Genomic DNA, 19,367 nt, shown 5'->3' on the forward strand with positions numbered 1-19,367 from the left:
GCCTCAAACACGGTTTATTTATTCATTTTTGAAAGGCAAATAAACGTGAAAAGGTTGGCTTAAAACTCACCTCCACTCACTGTGCGCGAACGCACGAGGGGGAGTTGGAGAAACCCCACTCACTGCGGACAGCGAGTTACGGGGTGAGGAAGGGGGGGGCACCCCCCGATCTAAATCAGTTTTTAGGGATAGATTATTTATTGATTAAGCTTCCCAACTTTTCTACTCACTCCTGTAAGAGAGCAAACTCTGTATGGACACAAACAGCACGAGATAAACAACACTTACCCAAAGCTGTGAACAAGAGTAGTTAGTACCAGGTGCAGCCAATTAAGCTGCCTGAAACAAAGAGCAGAGCTTAACACATGCAGTGTAACCCTCTGCCTCGCTATTAGAGAAGGGGAAAACCACAAACAATCCTCAGGGACACAAGGCGCCTGCACAAAAGTGTCGGATTGATAAAAGTGGAGTCCCAAAATATATCACTTACCTGTCGGTCTCGGATGAGGCGAGTGAAGAAAAGAGGAGGCGGCCGCGCTCACCGGGGAGCTTTATGGGCGGTGAGCCCAGCCCCCTTAAGGTCACTCACGTGACATTGTTGATATTTGGTCTCGAGGATAGGGAGATGAGGACATCATTCGTGTTAAGACCGTGGTGACGGTCTGAGGGAGGTCGAAATAGATCTTTAATCTGATTACTGGTTTGGAAATAGTAACGCGTTAAGGCCGAATTATAGTCCTGCGACTGCAACCGCGGAAGGCCACGCATTTGCATTCGTCCTGGTTTATGCTTATTGGTGAAGTGTTAGGGTTAGTGTTGCAATTAGGGTTAGTGTTACGGGCTGGGGTTAGGGTTAGAGTTAGGGTTATGGTTATGGTTATGGTTAAGAAGGTCGTAGATACTTGTGAGTAGGCTCAACCCCCACTGATGCGGGCACCCCCGATCAATTGGTACCAACCCCGAGCTTCTACGACAACCCTAACCCCAACCCTAATTGCGATCGGGAGTGCTCTACGTTACTCCACCTAGTGTTCTGGCGGTGAATTGCTTTGCAACACGCACAATCCTTGGAGAACCATAAATTAAAACGAGTCCATCGACACAACTGCGTGAAAAGCCGCAGCCGCAGTTGCAGAGCCAAGCGCCGGCCTTCACAAATTGGGTTTTTCACTTCCGAAGGTCGTATAAGCTCGGGTATGGTATCAATCGATCGGGAGTGCCTGCATTAGTGGGGGTAGAGCCTACTTGCAAGTCTCTACGCCCTTCTTTTATCACTAACCCTAACCCTAATTTTAAATTGTAAACACTTTACCGGGAAAATAAGTCTGTTAACTACATTTAATAAGGGGACAGTGACATTATAGAACCAAAATATGGGATAATTATTTTCAAAAACTCATAAGAAATGCAACTAATTTGTGACTAAGGACTCTATATTATTGAGAAATTATAAAAAAATGTAAGCATATTAAGGAAATTTATCTATTTTAAGATAAATGTCGGTCGCACCACATGACATTTTTCAAGGCCACGGCCAATTCATCTAGATGAAAAAACACTAAAATAAAAAGATTTATTTATTCATTTTTATGTGTACACAACTTTGCTAATGTCTGAATAATTATAATAGATATTCTTTTTTTGTTGTATTTTAAAATTGGCCTGTAGAAAATCCTTATACGTCATTGACCCAGGCGTAGCGTGTCTGGATCCTGTCTACGTCATATCTCCGGTCCCTGCGCTGCTGCTCTTCCTCCTCCTCCTCCTCCTCCAAGCTGTGGCAAAACAACTGCGGAACAAGTTACCTCGTATGATCCGAGTGTTTGACTCACAGGGGAAAGCAACAAGGAGAACATGCCTGCGGTCTCTAAAGGGGACGGGATGCGTGGCCTGGCCGTGTTCATCTCTGACATCAGGAACTGTGAGTTTGTTGATCCCACTCTTAAGCCTCTTGGTTCGGCTAGTGACCAGTTAGCTCGCAGCTCTGACCTAATGTCAACCCGGCATGTCGTTCCCAAAGCATGGCGCGGAGTGTGTCTGTTTCTCCTCCTCACAGTTCACAGGGCTTTGCAAAGGGAATTGAGTCGGAACAGCACGAGAGAGACGCTTAGCTAGTTAGCATGCACTAACGTTACTTAGTTAGCTGGTAGCATCCAGAAGCTATCGTCGAAGGGCGTGGACCGCACCGCCAGACGGAGATAACGCGAAACTGGCATTTGTGTTGGTCTGTAGCGTTTCAGCTCCGTGCAGCCACATCCCAGCTTCATATACTGTCACACCAGAAGTGTAGACTCCACTCTGACACCATTTAAAACTAGCGTATGGAGACGTTGTCCGGGATGTTTGAGGGAACGTCTGAAGGACACATTATCAACAGCTCTGTGTGTTGGTCAAGTGTCCCGCTAACCGCCTGTACTAGAGCTGGCTGTCAGTATGAGACGATTTATACCTAGTAACACACACATCACACAATCATTGTTTTTAAATGTAATGATCTGTGTTGATCCCATGTTACCCTCATATCAGATATAAGAGAGCTGATAAACGTACTGCCTCCAACTGTTTATTAATAATTTTTTTAATCACTGACAATAATGGCAATACTAAGTAATAATAGTGTTTGACTTACACATAGCACAATTATGATTTAGTAATTACTTGTAGTAATTAATTACATACTTATTATGTAAATGTTTTGCTTTTACATGGCGTGTGTCTCACAACTATGAGAAAACTGACTATTTACACTTATGACACATTAATCATTTAAGGAACATGTTTGAACAGGTTTCATAACTTGATAAAACAGACAATACACAGAGAAGATAATCTGGTTAAGATGACTTTTATTTGTAAATATGTCTGAGGGGGTGATTAAACAATAACAAGATGTTAACAATATCACTTCATCAATAGCAATATAGAAAACATTGCAATATCCATTAATTATTGGCTGAGTCATGGCGGTGGCCTCTTATGAATATATTTTTGGTAAGGGTGAGAATTAGGGTTACCCTAACCACCCTTTCTTTACCAGTGATGCTGCTGCTGCAGATGTGCTTGGCTGCTGTGGATTGGATCAGTGAACTAATTCCCCTTTCTGTCATAGATAAACAAAATGAACATGTAACACAATGCATTGACAAAATGTAGTGGAGAAGAAAGTACAGATATTTTCTGATGTATGTTGGGGAGTAAAGGTGAAAAGAACATCCCACCACTTGTTGTTAATCCAATAGAGCAAGTTTTGGTTGTGTGACGAATGATATAATTGCAGCTTTAGTATGCATCCAACAAATCTGCAGCAATGTGGCGCTGTTGTGTCAACACGTTCAACTTGTTAAATCCCTGCTGGGAAGATTTGAGGCTGTTCTTTGAGAAGTAATCAGTGATGATGACCCTAGTTAAGTGTCCAATCTATGTAATAGACATCTGTATAATGGAGCTCGTATGATCAATATAAAAAAACACATAGAGACAGAAACACAAAAGCCATTCTGTTGCATTGAGTGAATGTTTAAATCATGTTTACACAGCTAGCAACATATTGAGAGTACATCAAAAAGGAGCAAATACAGAGCAAACAAATGGATGGTTTGTGACTGACCACATTATTGTAGCATGCAATAACATGCAACATGTCTTTATTTATTTGCAGGTAAAAGTAAGGAGGCTGAGATAAAGAGAATAAACAAGGAACTGGCCAATATCCGTTCCAAATTTAAAGGTAGGTGAACCATTCTGAGAAATCAGGCTCAACTTACAGTATTTGCCACAGAGGGCCATGAGTTGCTCTTCTCGTTCCATCCAAAGTCTGACTCATAGCACCTGATTGATATAAAGAACTTGGCCCTCCAGGAAACAAGTTCCCCTGACTCTGTTTACTGCTACTGATTCATGAACCAATGTTGTGACCCTGATTTGACTTTGACCCTTTTCAGTTTATTCAGCTTTGTTTAAATTACTTTTGCTACGACTGCACTGTCCACAAGTCCACACACCTCTTTGTGAATATATCTGTTTCAGTGTCCTGTTGGTGTTGTTTCTCCTGCCACCTGTTCCACGCTGCCTATAATTAGTTTGCTCTAGAATGAAGCTCCTCTGCATGTAGAGCCCAGCAATCTGGCCTGTGTTGTTTCTACCACATTACCTATGTGCTCTCCTTCTTCACCATTATGTCAGAGAAGATTCTCATTGATGATGATTAGTTTTTCTATGTGTTTGTCTTTTAAAATTGAAAAAAAAAATTGCACTCGCATACAATCGAACACAGGAATATATGTTGGGGGAAAGTTTATTGTCAGCAGTCCAACAAGCCCTTTGTTCCCAGCCGTTGTGTTTTAGTGCCATATGAGGAAGCTCAACAGTTCAGTGGAGCAGAACTGTCGGTCACAGTAAAAAATTATCATCTCAAAACATGTTGGTAGCTACAGGCATAGCATTTCTCTGGACATCAGGACACAACTATCAAATCAATATAAAACTCTAGAAGGAAATAGAATGCAAAATCCCAACCATGGCCAAGTCCGTCCAGGATATAGCCTCAAACTGATCACAAGACGTAACAGAAATCTGACCAATCACTGCAGCATTTGTCAGTTCAGATTTTCAGCAAAAAAAAAATCAACCAATCACTACTGTTTTCCATATGAGAAATGATCAAATCTAGCCTCTCTTTTCTAGTCAAAGTGAAAACAGAGTAGAAAGTCAGCTTTAGTCTCTGTAATCATCCTCTGAATGCAGTGGACTTTAGTTTACTGTGCAGTTTGGTGAACTTTGTATCCTAACAGCTTGTCCTCTTTCCCTGCTTTTAAGTTTCTGTGTTGCAGGATATAACTCTTGTCTGGAAATAACCCCACTGCCAATCTGTGATGTATCTGCACCATTGCTCTCAGCTCCAGTCCAGTGTGTTAGCAAAGTCGACTAAACTCTCTATGAACCAGATGCTGGTTCTACCTCCTCTGCTGCCATACAGTGTGATTGGTCCTTCAGCTGACAGTACTGTTAGCAGCATGCAAGATGCTCTGTGATATCTTAGGATATCTCATAACTAAACTATGGCCATACTGCACAGCTTCTTCAAATCTCTTTGACTCAGAGAAATTAAAATGTGAGTGTTAACGAGTAAAATTAAACTCACAGATGCTGTCACAGTATCTGCGCGTAGTGCAGCTGCATTGGCAGCTGCATTGGCAGCGCATGGTGATGGTGGCCATGAATAATATATTTCTTTATAGTTTTAGGCAGAGTGCATTGAAGGAAAAACTTGTAAAAATCTTGATTATTTATAAAACGTATATTTGTTAATCAGACATAGTATCAACCACTAGTAGGAGACAAATTAAAACATGGACATAGCCCCAACTCGGAATACTCTAAATTCTTTCATTCCACCCATGGATTATAAAATAAATCCTCCCAACCCCCACCACCCTCCTTCCTCCGTCACTCTTCTGACTGAATGTATTCTGTACCTCCTATTGTATCCAGGGAAATGACAGACCTCTGCATTTGTAAGTTCATAGACATTCATCGCTATCTCTGTGTGTGTGTTGTGTGTCTGTGTGTGTACATGTGTGCATGTGTGGATAGGAGACAAGGCTCTAGATGGCTACAGTAAGAAAAAGTATGTCTGCAAGTTGCTCTTCATCTTTCTCCTGGGACATGATATTGACTTCGGACACATGGAGGCCGTCAACCTCCTCAGCTCCAACAAGTACACAGAGAAACAAATTGTAAGTGTCTCCTTAAGTTCATAAAGTGTCAATAGCTAAGTTCTCATTAAGCACTGATTATGTAAATATGTTTGATTGAAATTCCCATCAGAGTAGAGCTAACGGGTGTGTATCTAACTTTTACAAACACAGTAGAATTTCACTAAAAAACTGTTTTCCAAAATACGTCTCCCTTCAGGGTTACCTGTTCATCTCAGTGCTGGTGAATTCTAACAGCGACCTGATCAGCCTCATCAACAATGGCATTAAGAATGACCTGGCCAGCCGAAACCCAACCTTCATGAACCTGGCTCTGCACTGCATCGCTAATGTGGGCAGCAGAGAGATGGCGGAGGCCTTCGCTTCGGAAATTCCCAGGATCTTGGTGGCAGGGTTTGTACATAAACATTAATGCATCTATAGAGAGTTAATGTGACTCTAGGCCACTTTCAGTGTTTTATTTCAGACATCTTGCGAACATTTGGTTAGCATCTGACAAAATAAGAAATGTTCTTGGGTTTTGTATCAGCAGTGGGAATGAAATCAGTTATTTTCTTCAGTCATTAATCCTTAAGATTTTAATTTCGCCTGACCATATTTCTGTTTACTCTTCATAGTTTTTTCTGCAATTGCTCTTCATTGCATTTAAAGCCTTTTATTTGGGTCTTATATAGTAGATTTGAATGCAGTGGGTGCAGTCAGCCATTCCTGCCATTTCAGGGTTCACAGATGTACAGGAAACGGAGCTAGCACATTCAGCATTTCAAAGTGCCTCCCTGTCTATAACAGGATGAGGGTGGGCAGGGTGGTCTGTGCTCCACAGTTTCTCAGGCTGTGCTGTAAACACACATTAATTCTGCTAATCTTCTGTTGCATCTCTGACAGAGCAGCCATCCCTAGTGGTTGATGCGTGTACATTCTTGTGAACTCTGGAACCTGTACTGTTATAATGTACTTCATAAACATACACAAGTATCGCCAAATTAAACACGACTGAAATCTTAAGGATTAAAGTGTGGGACTGCGACAATGACAATTTCACTTGTATATTGTTTGTATTGATTAGTGAATAATCAAGTTCTATTGTGCTTGCTCCTATCAGGGACACCATGGACAGCGTGAAGCAGAGTGCAGCACTGTGTCTGCTGCGACTCAATAGGACGTCTCCTGACCTGGTACCCATGGGTGAATGGACGGCTCGAGTGGTTCATCTGCTTAATGACCAGCACCTGGTAAGATCCTGCCCATGTCCCAGTTCCACACTACACATTGGTTCGAGGAGGTTTTGAGTCTGTAGTATCAAAGTGAAGTAACCTCAGAGAAGGAGGCATGCCTGCTAAATACTTTCGATGAACACTGTTCTTGCTCAATGCATTGCACAAAGGAAATGGAGCTTCTCACTGATGAAATAAACTGGGTGGTGGTGAAATGGTTTGAAGAATTATTGAGAAACGCAATAAATCATAAAATTTTTTGTATGTCTCTTTGTAAAGTGTAACATTTATTCAGTTTGATTGAAGTTCATTTTGTGGAGATTTTTCTGCTACAGATACAGTTTAAACTGTTTACTATAATTTGTATATAGTATATATTGTATAGTCAATCAATTAAATTCTATTTGTATAACCAATATTCACAAATCACTATTTGACTCATAGGGCTCATAGGGTTATATTGTGTATAGCATTAGTATACCACTTATCACTTTCTCTGCACCCAAAACACAGTTGCCCAGAGGATGAAACACATTGTTTGCTGGTCTGAACTTTTTGTTATAAAGCTGTGTGTGTGTGTCTGTTTTCAGGGAGTGGTTACAGCAGCCACCAGCCTTATTACCACTCTGGCTCAGAAGAGTCCTGACGACTTCAAAACATCCATCTCACTTGCTGTGGCCAGGCTCAGCAGGGTGTGTGTCTTTCTCCAGCTTCACACAATGTCTTCATCTCACTGAGGTCAGACAGGAAATCTGACTTGGCATCTGTTGACATCCTATCTTGTTCTTTCATGTGTAGATTGTGACATCCGCATCCATCGACCTACAGGACTATACATACTACTTCGTGGCTGCACCATGGCTATCTGTCAAATTGCTGCGTCTTCTTCAGTGCTACCCTCCACCTGGTATGATACATAACATTCTTCTGTTTCTGTAGGCCAGAAAAACCACAGACCTGTGTGGAAACTTACTGTTTAACCATAAAAATAGTGAAATTTACCATTGGTAAATGGAGAAAACCTCTCTCATTGAAAACGTTTGCACATCTATTACTATTAACAATTACATATTTTCTAATGCTTTGATCCACAGCAAAATATTTCACCAACTTGCAGTTGAATTGAATAATAATAATAATGATATAGATATTTATGGTCCCAACATGAATAATTAAATTATTCCACTTTATGTATTTTCTAGTATTCTCCCTCTCTGCCACTGCCTGTTTATTCTCCACAACACCATATTTTCATATGTCTCTTGTCAAGTGACATGACACAGAGTGATGTTATTCAAGTTGATATAAAAACAATGTATGATGAAGGCGTTATACTGAGAGTTTGTGGAAGCAAAGACTTGGCGAGTGTTAAGGCCGAAGGCTGTGTTGTTGCAGAGGATGCAGCGCTGCGAAGTCGTCTCACCGAGTGTCTGGAGACCATCCTCAATAAAGCCCAGGAGCCACCCAAGTCCAAGAAGGTCCAGCACTCCAACGCAAAGAACGCTGTTCTGTTTGAAGCCATCGCCCTCATCATCCACCATGACAGGTTGTTCACATTCACAATGACTACCTTTGCTCAATTCCTGGAATATAAGGGATTAAAGAGATGTGTTGTGGAAAAAGAAAGTGTGCTGGAGAAGTTAACCTTTAGTGTCACCGGAAAGATAAATGTTAGATTTTACACCACATATTGCAAAAAAACACAAAGAACAGAACAAATTATGTTTTACCTCAGGTCAAAGCTGCTGTAGCTGTCATTGGGTCACACTTTGAATGTTGAAATGGTTTATTGGATGTTCCACAGTTCTGATTTTGTGTCTCGTCCCTCAGTGAGCCCACGCTGTTGGTACGGGCCTGTAACCAGTTAGGTCAGTTCCTGCAGCACAGGGAGACCAACCTCCGTTACTTGGCCTTGGAGAGTATGTGCACGCTGGCCAGCTCAGAGTTTTCTCACGAGGCCGTAAAGACTCATATAGAAACTGTGATCAATGCTCTAAAGGTGAGTCCTTCATCAGTTGTGTAATGATAAACTTTTGCATTTTAAGGTGAAAAAATATGTGCATCGCTTTGTTAGTTAAGTCTCCTGTGTTAAAGTGATGGATTTGTCCATTCGTCTGTTATCGTTTTATTTCTTGAGCAGAACTCCAAAACAATGTGCTATTTTCAAATAGTGAAGTGGGTCTCTTTTGATTTTTTAACGAGAGGAATTCAAATCCCAACTTCTGCTCACTGTGACGGAACCTAATGATCTGCTCTTTCAAATAATGTGGATGCCAGGGGGGGATAGTCGGGAGTTGGCGGCCAGTATCCCATGTGTCATTTCACACCTTCTGTTAATGTGTGTCTTCAATACAGACTGAGCGGGACGTGAGTGTCCGTCAGCGGGCTGTGGATCTGCTCTACGCCATGTGTGACCGCAGCAATGCCAAGCAGATTGTGGCAGAGATGCTGAGCTACCTGGAGACGGCCGACTACTCAATCAGAGAGGAGATAGTGGGTCATCAGCATAAGCCTTACCATCGTCATATATTCCTATATGTGCTTCTCTCACCCTCAGCCTCTCGCTTTTCTCTACCTCAGGTGCTTAAGGTGGCCATCCTGGCAGAGAAGTATGCTGTGGACTACACCTGGTACGTGGATACCATCCTCAACCTCATCCGCATGGCCGGCGACCATGTCAGTGAAGAAGTGTGGTATCGGGTCATTCAGATTGTCATAAACCAAGACGACGTCCAAGGCTATGCTGCCAAGACTGTTTTTGAGGTGAGCGTCACAGATTAAAAATGACCATTGTGCGTTACATCAGTGGCTATCAAAACATCTACATATTGTCTGAGTGGTTGCCACCTAAATAACAATTGCTTTCAAACATGCATTGATTTTCCTGAAAGTTTCTGGAAGGACCTTTTCCTGAACCTTTCCCTCCAGCTATTCAGTTAAAAGAATGGAACATGTCACAGTGTGAGCCCATGTGAGAATACTGCAGGAAAAAAGCTAATTCCCAGCGAGTGAGCTCTTTGAAGAACACACAGGTGTTGAACAGCTGTAAACAAAATAACTATTTTCTGAAGCAGAATTTATACAACTTGTTGTTCCTCCTGAATGCTCCTCCCAGGCACCTCTTGCCTGAATGTTGTCGAATTTGTCCTGAACGCATCTGACCTGTTTAATCCTATGCTGCGTTCTTCATATGTGATGTGGCACATTTTCAGACTGAAAACAGCTTTAGAGTAGACAGCAGTTTATTGTTTATTCCACATTAATCCTACCCAATGCTGTCATGCCTTTTGATCTCTTGTAGGCACTACAGGCACCCGCCTGCCATGAGAACCTGGTTAAGGTGGGGGGTTACATCCTGGGAGAGTTTGGTAACCTAATTGCTGGTGACTCACGCTCCAGGTAAAAGAACATCATTCACATATTGAAATTCTATGTTCTGAAAGTCCTATAATTTTTCAGCTGATGTTTCTGCTCAGCTCTTGTCTTTGATTTGGTTGGTTTTGACAGTTTCTATAGGAACATATTTTCTCCCTTTCCTCAGGAGTTATCTGGACTGTAGCTATACAAGTTTTATTTATCACAATACTGAAAAATGACATTTGAAAAATCTAACAGTGATGTCTCCTCTGTGATGTCATGGTTTATTGACTTTTGTAATGTGATTTTGATCTAGTTCAGAGCTGACATCAGTAGGTCTAACTGTTAATGTATTGTCTTTTTTTGTGTCATTTGTTGTTCAGCCCTCTGATCCAGTTCAACCTTCTTCACTCCAAGTTTCATCTCTGCTCTGTACCAACTCGTGCACTGCTGCTGTCGGCTTACATCAAGTTCATTAACCTGTTTCCGGAAATAAAGGCCACGATCCAAGACGTCCTGCGGTCGGACAGCCAGCTCCGAAACGCTGACGTGGAACTTCAGCAGAGAGCCGTCGAGTACTTGAGGCTCAGCTGCATTGCCAGCACAGACATATTGGTTTGTGAATAATTATGCAGGGAGTGGACAGAATATTTATAACACTCTCCTCTGTTACTGTTAACTGCAACTGGCTTCACATTCCTGTCTCTCTCTCCCTGTCTCTTCATAGGCCACAGTCTTAGAAGAAATGCCTCCTTTCCCTGAGAGAGAATCGTCAATCCTTACCAAGCTGAAGAGGAAGAAGGGCCCGGGCAATCTGCCCGATATCGACGACGCCCGGCGGAATGTCAATGGCAACACTGAGCACATCGAGAAAACTGAAGCCACTAGCAAGGTGACTCCACAGTAGCTCTGTAATAAGTAGCTGTATAATAAGGTCAGAACAGTATTTTTTAATGCGTGCCCCTCACTTCAGTACCTATCCCTTCATCACATAAACATTATCACTGTCCTATTCTGCATATTCTGCATATTGCTTCTTACTATTTTATAGCCTTTACCTTTCTTTTCCTTTCTTTTTAATGTTTACTTGATCTTCACCTCTCCTTGTCCTGTCTCCTTTACTCCCTGTCTTTCCTCTCCTCTTTCTTTTCCTCCATCAGTCATCTCTTTCGCTGTTGGCAGACCTTCTACCTACCAACAGACCCCGCCCTGCCTCTTCTAGCCCCGTCATTCTCTCTGCTGGGATCATGGTATATCGATAGTTAGAAACAACACATAGCAAAGTGAATGACTGAGTGAATATTTATTACCACTGCGAGTGACAGCTGCTCTTGTCTCGTGTGTTTTCGAATTATGTGGTTTGATTATTGGAAATGTATCTGTTTGATGCGCCATTAGTGCTTTATTATAAAGCCCTTCCCAGACACTGACGGTGTGTTTCAACTCTCAGCTTACAGTCAGTCAACAGTATGTGAAATGCTCAAACACACAATAACTGTAGTTATTTTGTATTCAAGTATTCATAATACTTGCACTCAGATTTAGTTGCGCTCTGTTTGTAGATGCTGTGTGTTTAAGATTATGTCTGCTGATGTTTCTCTCCCAGGATTCCACTCACTCCTTCACAGACCTGCTGAATCTTAACTCGACCCCTGCAGCAGGACCCAATCTGCTGATTGATGTCTTCTCTGACAGCTCTACCCTGGAGGCCACAGACGTGTGCGAGGAAAACTTTACCAGGTGAGACCATACTGTGATATAGTCGATGAAATTTGCTGAGAAATAGTAGTTGCAGCTGTTTGTAAATAGCCAGATATACAGTAATCCTCATTCAATAAGATATGAATAGGCACTCTACAGAGTTTTCCGGTGGGCTCCATGTCTGAGTGATTAAATGGAAAAAACTAAGTCTATCATTGTCTTGAGAAAACGCTTGAATGTGTAGTCTCTTTCACTGAACTGAAACTCAACTGAACGGTAGATATTACGCATGATTCCCAGCTTTTGGAACCAGAAGACCTGCTTCTGTAACAAGTACAACAAACTCCGTGGAGAATTCTTCATATTTTAAGTTTCCTCGCTGTTACTGGAGATAAATGCTGTCTTCTAATGACTTCTACGCTTTTGTTGTTTTTTAACTGCTCTACAATTCGGCATTAGTCTTTGACTTGTTGTGCCTGATTCTGGCAATTGAAGCTGCAGTTATCAATCAGTTCCACACTTCTCACAGGAGATTTTACCCGTTTATCAAAGTTACCTAGAGCAAGAACAGGTGTTCAGGGTAAGGATAATGAATAAAGTAGCACCATTCTCTTTATTCCAGTCAGTGAACCATCAAACTATTGATGTAGCTGCAATTTAAAGTAAAAATTGTGTTGCTTAAAAAAAGATCAGATCCAAGCTGCAGAGGTACCCTAACTTTTAATTTCTCATATGGCTCAACTGCAGAAACAGTGAATCTAGTTTTTCCCCTAATGGAGAAAGATAGTGTCTTTTATTAGACCCTACCCTCCTAGCATATCTAAGAACACAACTTTAAAAACTCCACTGTAGTTTGTAACACAGTCTTTATATGTTCTGTATCAGTAAACTCATGCATCTGGTCTGAACAGCCTCCTGCCTTTTTTCCATGTTTTCCCAATGTGAAAACGTTTAAAACATTTCTTAAAGCAGAAGTTTTCAAAACTCTGTGTTGTAAATGTGTAATTGTGTGCTTTTAAATTCCAGGTTTGTGTGTAAGAACAACGGTGTGATCTATGAGAACCAGCTGTTGCAGATTGGACTGAAGTCTGAGTACAGACAGAACCTGGGTAAGAAGCTTGATATCACATTGTGTTTATAATAGGTCAGAATGGTGCATCTTTTACTTCTGGGAAGTCACATCAGACTTCTTTTACACAGCCTGCTCAAGTCAGCAATGTTGTGCATTAATTCTGTCAATCCATTGTCCGCAAAAGAACAGGGAACTTGTGGGAAAAGAGGGGGGGGGGGGGGCTGACATGGCTACAAAAAAACGCTGACACTGTTGTTACACATCCTGTCTCACAGGGGCAATGATTTGTCAGCTTGTTTGGTTCAGTATAAACCAGCAAATGAGGGAATCTGAATGAAATTGCAGATACTTGTATATAGTGTATAGAGTATATCATTTTACATGTAGTGGATACTGGTCAGATGTGAGCTGTTAAACAGGAGGAACTGAATGATTTTTCCTGTTGTCCTCCAGGTCGCGTGCACATGTTCTATGGCAACAAGACATCTACCCAGTTCCTCAGCTTCTCCTCATCAGTGACCAGTTCTGATGCACTCAAGACTCATATCCTTTCTACTGCTCAGTGGCTAAATACTCAGTTCGGCTTCCAGCACAGCAGAAAGGGTCTTGTAAATAGGTATCAAACTGATGCTGTCAGACCTGTGTTGTTTAGTTATTGGTAGAATCCTTGACTCCTCGTCTCCACAGCTGAATGTCCAGACTAAGACAGTAGAACCCGTAGTAGAAGGTGGGGCTCAGGCCCAGCAGATCCTCAACATTGAGTGCGTGTCAGATTTCACAGATGCACTGATACTCAACATCCAGTTCAGGTTGGTGTCTGAATCCATCCTTTGTTGTTTCTGGTATCCAGCGAAATATCAGCTGATTCCTCACTCTGTATGTGAACAGGTACGGTGGAGCTCTTCAGAACATTGCAGTGAAACTCCCTGTGATGCTGAACAAGTTTTTCCAGCCCACTGAGATGATGTCCGAGGACTTCTTCCAACGCTGGAAACAGCTTGGATCGTAAGACTCTCCATTTTATCAGTGCTATGCTGCTTTTTCCTGTCGGCAGTAAGTGATGTCCCTTCCTGTATTTCATGTCTCTGTCAGAAGAAACGCCAACAGTTGAACAACATCAGTTCAACGTTTTAATTGATTAATAAAAAGATTTTAAAAAATCAACAGATCAATCTGGAAGTATAACAGCTTTAGTTGCACCACTTGTTGAAGCCAGTTCTTTTGACAAAAATAGGATTATGCAAGTGCTCCAAAATCTATTATTTTAGCAGGCTTTTTATTTTAAGCTGGCATCACATTTGCCACATTCTACTGAGACAAATATTATATTTGATATAATTCTTATATCTGCTGTATCAAATTCAAATTAAGTAAAAACTCCCTTAACCTGGCGGTGGTACTTGATCGAAGCAAATTTTTTAGGCAACAACGTGCCCAGGGTTTCTTTTGAAGTCTTAAAAGTCTAAAACTTTGATAAATGTATGATATAATTATTATTATGAAATAATTCTAGTGCAGTGCCTGTTCTCCACATGCCTGTTTGGAATGGGCTGTTTGCCTGGCCTGTGTTAATGCTGGTTGCAGCTCTCTTGCTGAAACTGTTAAAGTGAGCAATGAGGAAACCAGATTCTGATGTTAAAGTCTGGGGTTTTCATAGAATGAAACTGAGTTTGCTTTATTACCTTTCAAATTTGTTGTTTATATATAAATTCGAATTATTAGCTTAACTAGTGGAATTTCTTTCAAATATTGGATGTATTAACAATGTCTTAAATATCTAGTCTAGGTTGGTCCAAATACACATTATTTGGAAGGATTTATTTAAAGGAAGCATGTAACAACAAAAAGTTGAAACAGAATGAGGTTGTGTATATATGAGTTTTTATCGTTGATGGTTGCTGTTATTTTCCTCCTTGTGAAAATCAGTATGTATCCTCCTCCCCCCTTCTCTCTGTGTCCTCAGGCCTCAGCAAGAGGTTCAGAAAATCTTCAAAGCCCAACACCCGATGGACACAGACGTTATCAAGGCCAAGGTACCAAAACAATCCAACCTTTTTAATAGAAACTTCTCAGCTGCTGACATCCACCAGCTCATTGCGAGATACTCCTTTGTTAGCTGTGATTATACACACATCATCACAGCAAAGAGAAAATCTTCATTAATGGTCTGCTTCCTTTGGTTGTTTTTGCTCCAAGTTTTCTACTGGTTTTAATAGTGCTCCATTTAGTATATTAGTATATATTTAGTATCTATTTCATTTCTTTAATGTCTGATTTAAAACCTATTGATCATTCTCCAGACACTTCCGGCATGAAGCGACATTCCACAATGTTAGAGTCCCAAACTTTTTTTCCCTCTTTTAATTCTTAACTATACAAGACAAAAATTCAGTGTGAAAACAATTGGCTGTTAATGAAACTCACATATGATGTCGATGCTGATATTAGACATGAAACGAAGTCTGGGCATTTTCTTGAGATCAGAGGGAATGAATGTGAGAACGTGATCACCTGAGTGATCCCCTGTCAGAATACAGCAGGAAACTGTCCGGAGAATACACAGCCAGTGACTGGGCGTGTTGATAGTGTGCTTAACATGTGAAACAGAAAAAAACAAAATTAACCCAAAGATCTGGGGGTGAAAAAGAGAAGCCATAGACACTGCTATTTCAGAGCATTTGACGATAAGAGCAGGTGCCTGGGTCGTTGTGCTGTAGTCAAAAACCTGTGATTTCCACAACAGAATTAATATGTTCTGTCCTGCCTCCTGCTGCTCTCCCCGGCCGTCACTCCTCACATGAACACTCTAGATATTATCCAGTTGTTCTGAACGTGTCTAGCCCAGACAATCTCCTGCTGTGTTTCTCATAAATGAAAGGAAAAATGAAACCCAATATTCAACATTAACTGGAGTTCATGCCTGAAAATAGCTATAGTCTCATGTGTCTGATAAGTTCCCATATGAGGGAAAAGTGTATTGAGAATGAATGCAGATCATTTTATTAAGGTAACAACCTGCACCAATAAGAGCAGGCTGTGATCATCACTATTGCAGACGACGGGGAACAGAATTAAAGAAAAGAATCTAGACTCAAGGTCCACGTTGTTCTGACAGACTTCAGCCCTGTGTGGAAAACATTTTGATCTCTCTTGTATGTTCTCATGCAGATCTTAGGTTTCGGCGTCGCTCTGTTGGAGCAGGTGGATCCCAATCCTGAAAACTTTGTTGGAGCTGGAGTCATTCACACTAAGAACACTCAGGTGGGCTGTCTGCTCAGACTTGAACCCAACGCACCAGCCGAGGTAAACGCACGCACACACACACGCACATGCACACTCACACGCACGCAAATCTTAAACTCATCTCTGCATTGAACCACCATCTCTCAGACTGAGTAACTGTGTGTGTATTTTCTGTGCAGATGTACCGTCTCACCCTCCGGACCAGCAGGGAATCAGTGTCTCAGAGACTGTGTGACCTCCTCTCTGAACAGTTTTAGACTCAGCACAGCTCCAGCATTTTTTACACCTTTACTCTCCTTTGATTGGAACTGATGTATTGTACTGTGTACATTCTCTTTTTTATTCAAGTTATTTTTCACACATATCTTTACTAATGTGTCACTGGTTTCAACCTAGATTATGTGTGTGTGATACATGTGTTTGCGCACACACTGTGAACACCTCTGAATGATCGTATGTTCTGCAGCTCTGAACAGTTTAGTTTTAGGACACGTCACACGTACGCAGATGCAGGCAAATGACGGGTTGAGCTCCATGTGAAGCCACACTGGAGATTTGCTTCCCCACAGGAAGTGAATGTTTCATTCGCCCCCTTGCTCGCAAAGGTTGGAAGTGAACAGAAAGCGAAGGTTCGCCAGTGATACATTTACGTATGTGTGTCCAGGCCCTTAGTGTGTTTTAGCTGCTTGGTTACTGCCTTTCCTATTTAGACATTTTGAAGAGTCGCTGAGGAGACGTGAATGAGACCGAGTCAGTTGAAAATCTCAGTAGGAGAAGAAGAAGAATTTACCAATGATCTCAACTATGAATTCAGTTGTTTCAAACCATTGTTACACAGGACTGAAAAGCTTTTCCTCGTCTCCTCACCCACTTGCACTTTTGTAAAAACACCAAAGTCATCTCAATAGGAAAATCAAAGCTTTGTATTTTTAGTTTCATTGGGAAGATTTTAGCTGCATTCAGCACAAATTTTACACATACAATCCTGACACTCGGATAAAAGGTATGGATATAGAACAGCAGGTAGCAGATGGATAATCAGCTTCTCACGGTGAAGAGGTCATTTTGTTTCCAGGTTCTCTGCTTCTCTTAAGTGCCTCTAAATCTTCTCTGTCAAGAAGAGAAAGAGCCTTCAAAAAGATGAGAGTCTAAAGCACCACACTACACTTCTTCACAGAACACGGCCAAACCGGTGATATTCCCATGTCTGTATAACCAAGTGTATTTTCTCTTTTATAAAATGTACTTGTATTGTCATACTTGATGCTTTGGCTCTGTCCAAAGGTGAAAAGGAACTCCTACCGTTACGTCTAAAGCAGGATTTAAAACATCAATCTGCAGTTTGATATGTCAAAGTCCTAAACCCTCTAAAACAGCAATTTCTATTTTTCACATGGCTGTTTTTTGTACAAACACACAAGACATGACAGGTTATTTAATTAGAGGTGTATGTAGTGGGCTATTTTTTTCACCATTGGACTCAGCGAGTGAAGCGGCTTTCGCCTGTTTCCGGTCTGTAATGCTAAATTAATCGTCCTCTGACTGTAGCTTCATTTCTTTCTCAGACAGTGAAAGGAGAGTGAGATCTCACTCTCAGCATGTAAGTGAAAAGATCGTAAACTATTTCTTCCATGGTTAAACAACTCACCTATAGATGTTACCTTATCTGGACCTGAAAAGCTTTACTGTGACTATGGGCCTATAACATATAATCACTTGTGTCTTGTCAGGTGCCCCGGTGTCACTTTGTGTATCCTGTTCAGCACAAATGTGGAAGTTCAGGGACTTCTGATGTGTAGCAATGAGTGAAATCATTAGTTTGCAATGATTAGAAGAAAGTTTAATTGCTAGTGACCACTTGAAAATGTTCTTTCTAGACTGTTTCCTGTATTATAGTGCTTGTGTTTAGTGTGAAAGTTGTTTTGAGACAAACACAGAATTAACACCCGACTGATTCTCCTCTGAAGTATTATGTTTGTTTAATTTTAATCTTTCAATTCTTTATTCTGGTTTTGTGACTGAACTGTTGTGGCTCAGACTGAGCGCTCTGCTGAGTCAGGCCGCTGCACACGACCTGCCCACCAGCACCAAATGAAACGCAGTGTTTCAGTAACACAATATAGATGAGAGCAGGCCGCCAGAAACACAACACAAATGCTGATGATAGTCAGTTTGCTACATGTGTAATTAGGCTGCTTGTTATAATATCTGAGGTGATAATTCAATGTTCTGTTTACAGCTTGTTTTTCCGCACATGGCACAACAATTCAGTGAATGCATGTTCAAAGCAGCAGAACCTGTGTCTTTACATATTTTTGTGCAGTATACTCTGCAGTAGTATAAACTATGTTTGGGTCAGTGTATTGTACTGACTAAACAGTACAGACACATGCTCAACCAGACCTCTGCTTTTTACCAGTGTCCAGATCTAGTCCAGTCCTACGCACAACCTTAGTGATGTAATGAAAACTTATTGATTTGATCAATTAGTGATCACACAAAAAAAATCGATTGTTGATGTGTAGCATGAGGTTACATTAAACTATGCTGTAGATCTTTGGGCCTTGTCAGTAACAGCACCATGTACTGAGTGAATCTGTTGCTTTATCCACTGAACTCCATGTTTTGGATCCGTTGCCATTTCAGCTGTGGACCTCGGTGTCTCTCTCTCTCTGTGCCTCCTAACAAGGGCTCCTGGGCCTGACAGGAATGTGCTGGATGTGGTGTTGCTCTTCAATATCCTCATACAATAGATGTTTTTACAAATAAACACAAGTGTAATCATATTACTTACCTTTTTATGGAAATAAACATTTACTACACTATAATTATATAATATGGTCAATATGACTCATTTAAAACACTTTTCTTGAAACCTATGACTTATGAGTACTCAAGTTCAAGTCCTGGAGTGAGTGAGTGCAGATGTGTGTTCTGCTTTGGAAGATTCTGATATAGACACGACTATATAAAGAAATGGCGGCACCACTCAGTTGATTTGTCTACTCACTTTCCTGTATTGATTGCTAAAAAAAGATACTACACATAAAGTGAGGTAATGATTTC

At 41.2% G+C, this 19,367-nt stretch overlaps 1 protein-coding gene across 1 annotated transcript; it reads left to right on the plus strand.

The window, feature by feature from the left end:
- The first annotated feature begins 1,715 nt into the window (after window positions 1-1,715).
- LOC128438732 (AP-2 complex subunit alpha-2) lies at window positions 1,716-19,129 on the plus strand. Its single transcript, XM_053421403.1, has 22 exons — window positions 1,716-1,921; window positions 3,659-3,727; window positions 5,593-5,735; window positions 5,914-6,107; window positions 6,817-6,946; window positions 7,519-7,620; window positions 7,727-7,835; window positions 8,324-8,474; window positions 8,759-8,927; window positions 9,284-9,421; window positions 9,509-9,691; window positions 10,230-10,327; window positions 10,669-10,900; window positions 11,013-11,177; window positions 11,892-12,025; window positions 13,013-13,095; window positions 13,512-13,600; window positions 13,743-13,867; window positions 13,947-14,063; window positions 15,022-15,091; window positions 16,227-16,361; window positions 16,481-19,129. Exons 1-22 carry the CDS (start codon window positions 1,855-1,857, stop codon window positions 16,556-16,558), a joined length of 2,781 nt encoding a protein of 926 aa, XP_053277378.1. The 5' UTR covers window positions 1,716-1,854; the 3' UTR covers window positions 16,559-19,129.
- Window positions 19,130-19,367: the final 238 nt, after the last annotated feature.

Source organism: Pleuronectes platessa, chromosome 1 (assembly GCF_947347685.1).
Source record: "Pleuronectes platessa chromosome 1, fPlePla1.1, whole genome shotgun sequence".
Classification (NCBI taxonomy): domain Eukaryota; kingdom Metazoa; phylum Chordata; class Actinopteri; order Pleuronectiformes; family Pleuronectidae; genus Pleuronectes; species Pleuronectes platessa.

Bases quoted from the DNA above. Each gene is read 5' to 3' on its own strand.
- LOC128438732 (XM_053421403.1), top strand. From the start codon at position 1,855: ATGCCTGCGGTCTCTAAAGGGGACGGGATGCGTGGCCTGGCCGTGTTC. The intron at 3,728-5,592 runs GTAGGTGAACCA...ATGTGTGGATAG, and splicing joins TATCCGTTCCAAATTTAAAG to GAGACAAGGCTCTAGATGGC. The intron at 15,092-16,226 runs GTACCAAAACAA...GTTCTCATGCAG, and splicing joins CAGACGTTATCAAGGCCAAG to ATCTTAGGTTTCGGCGTCGC.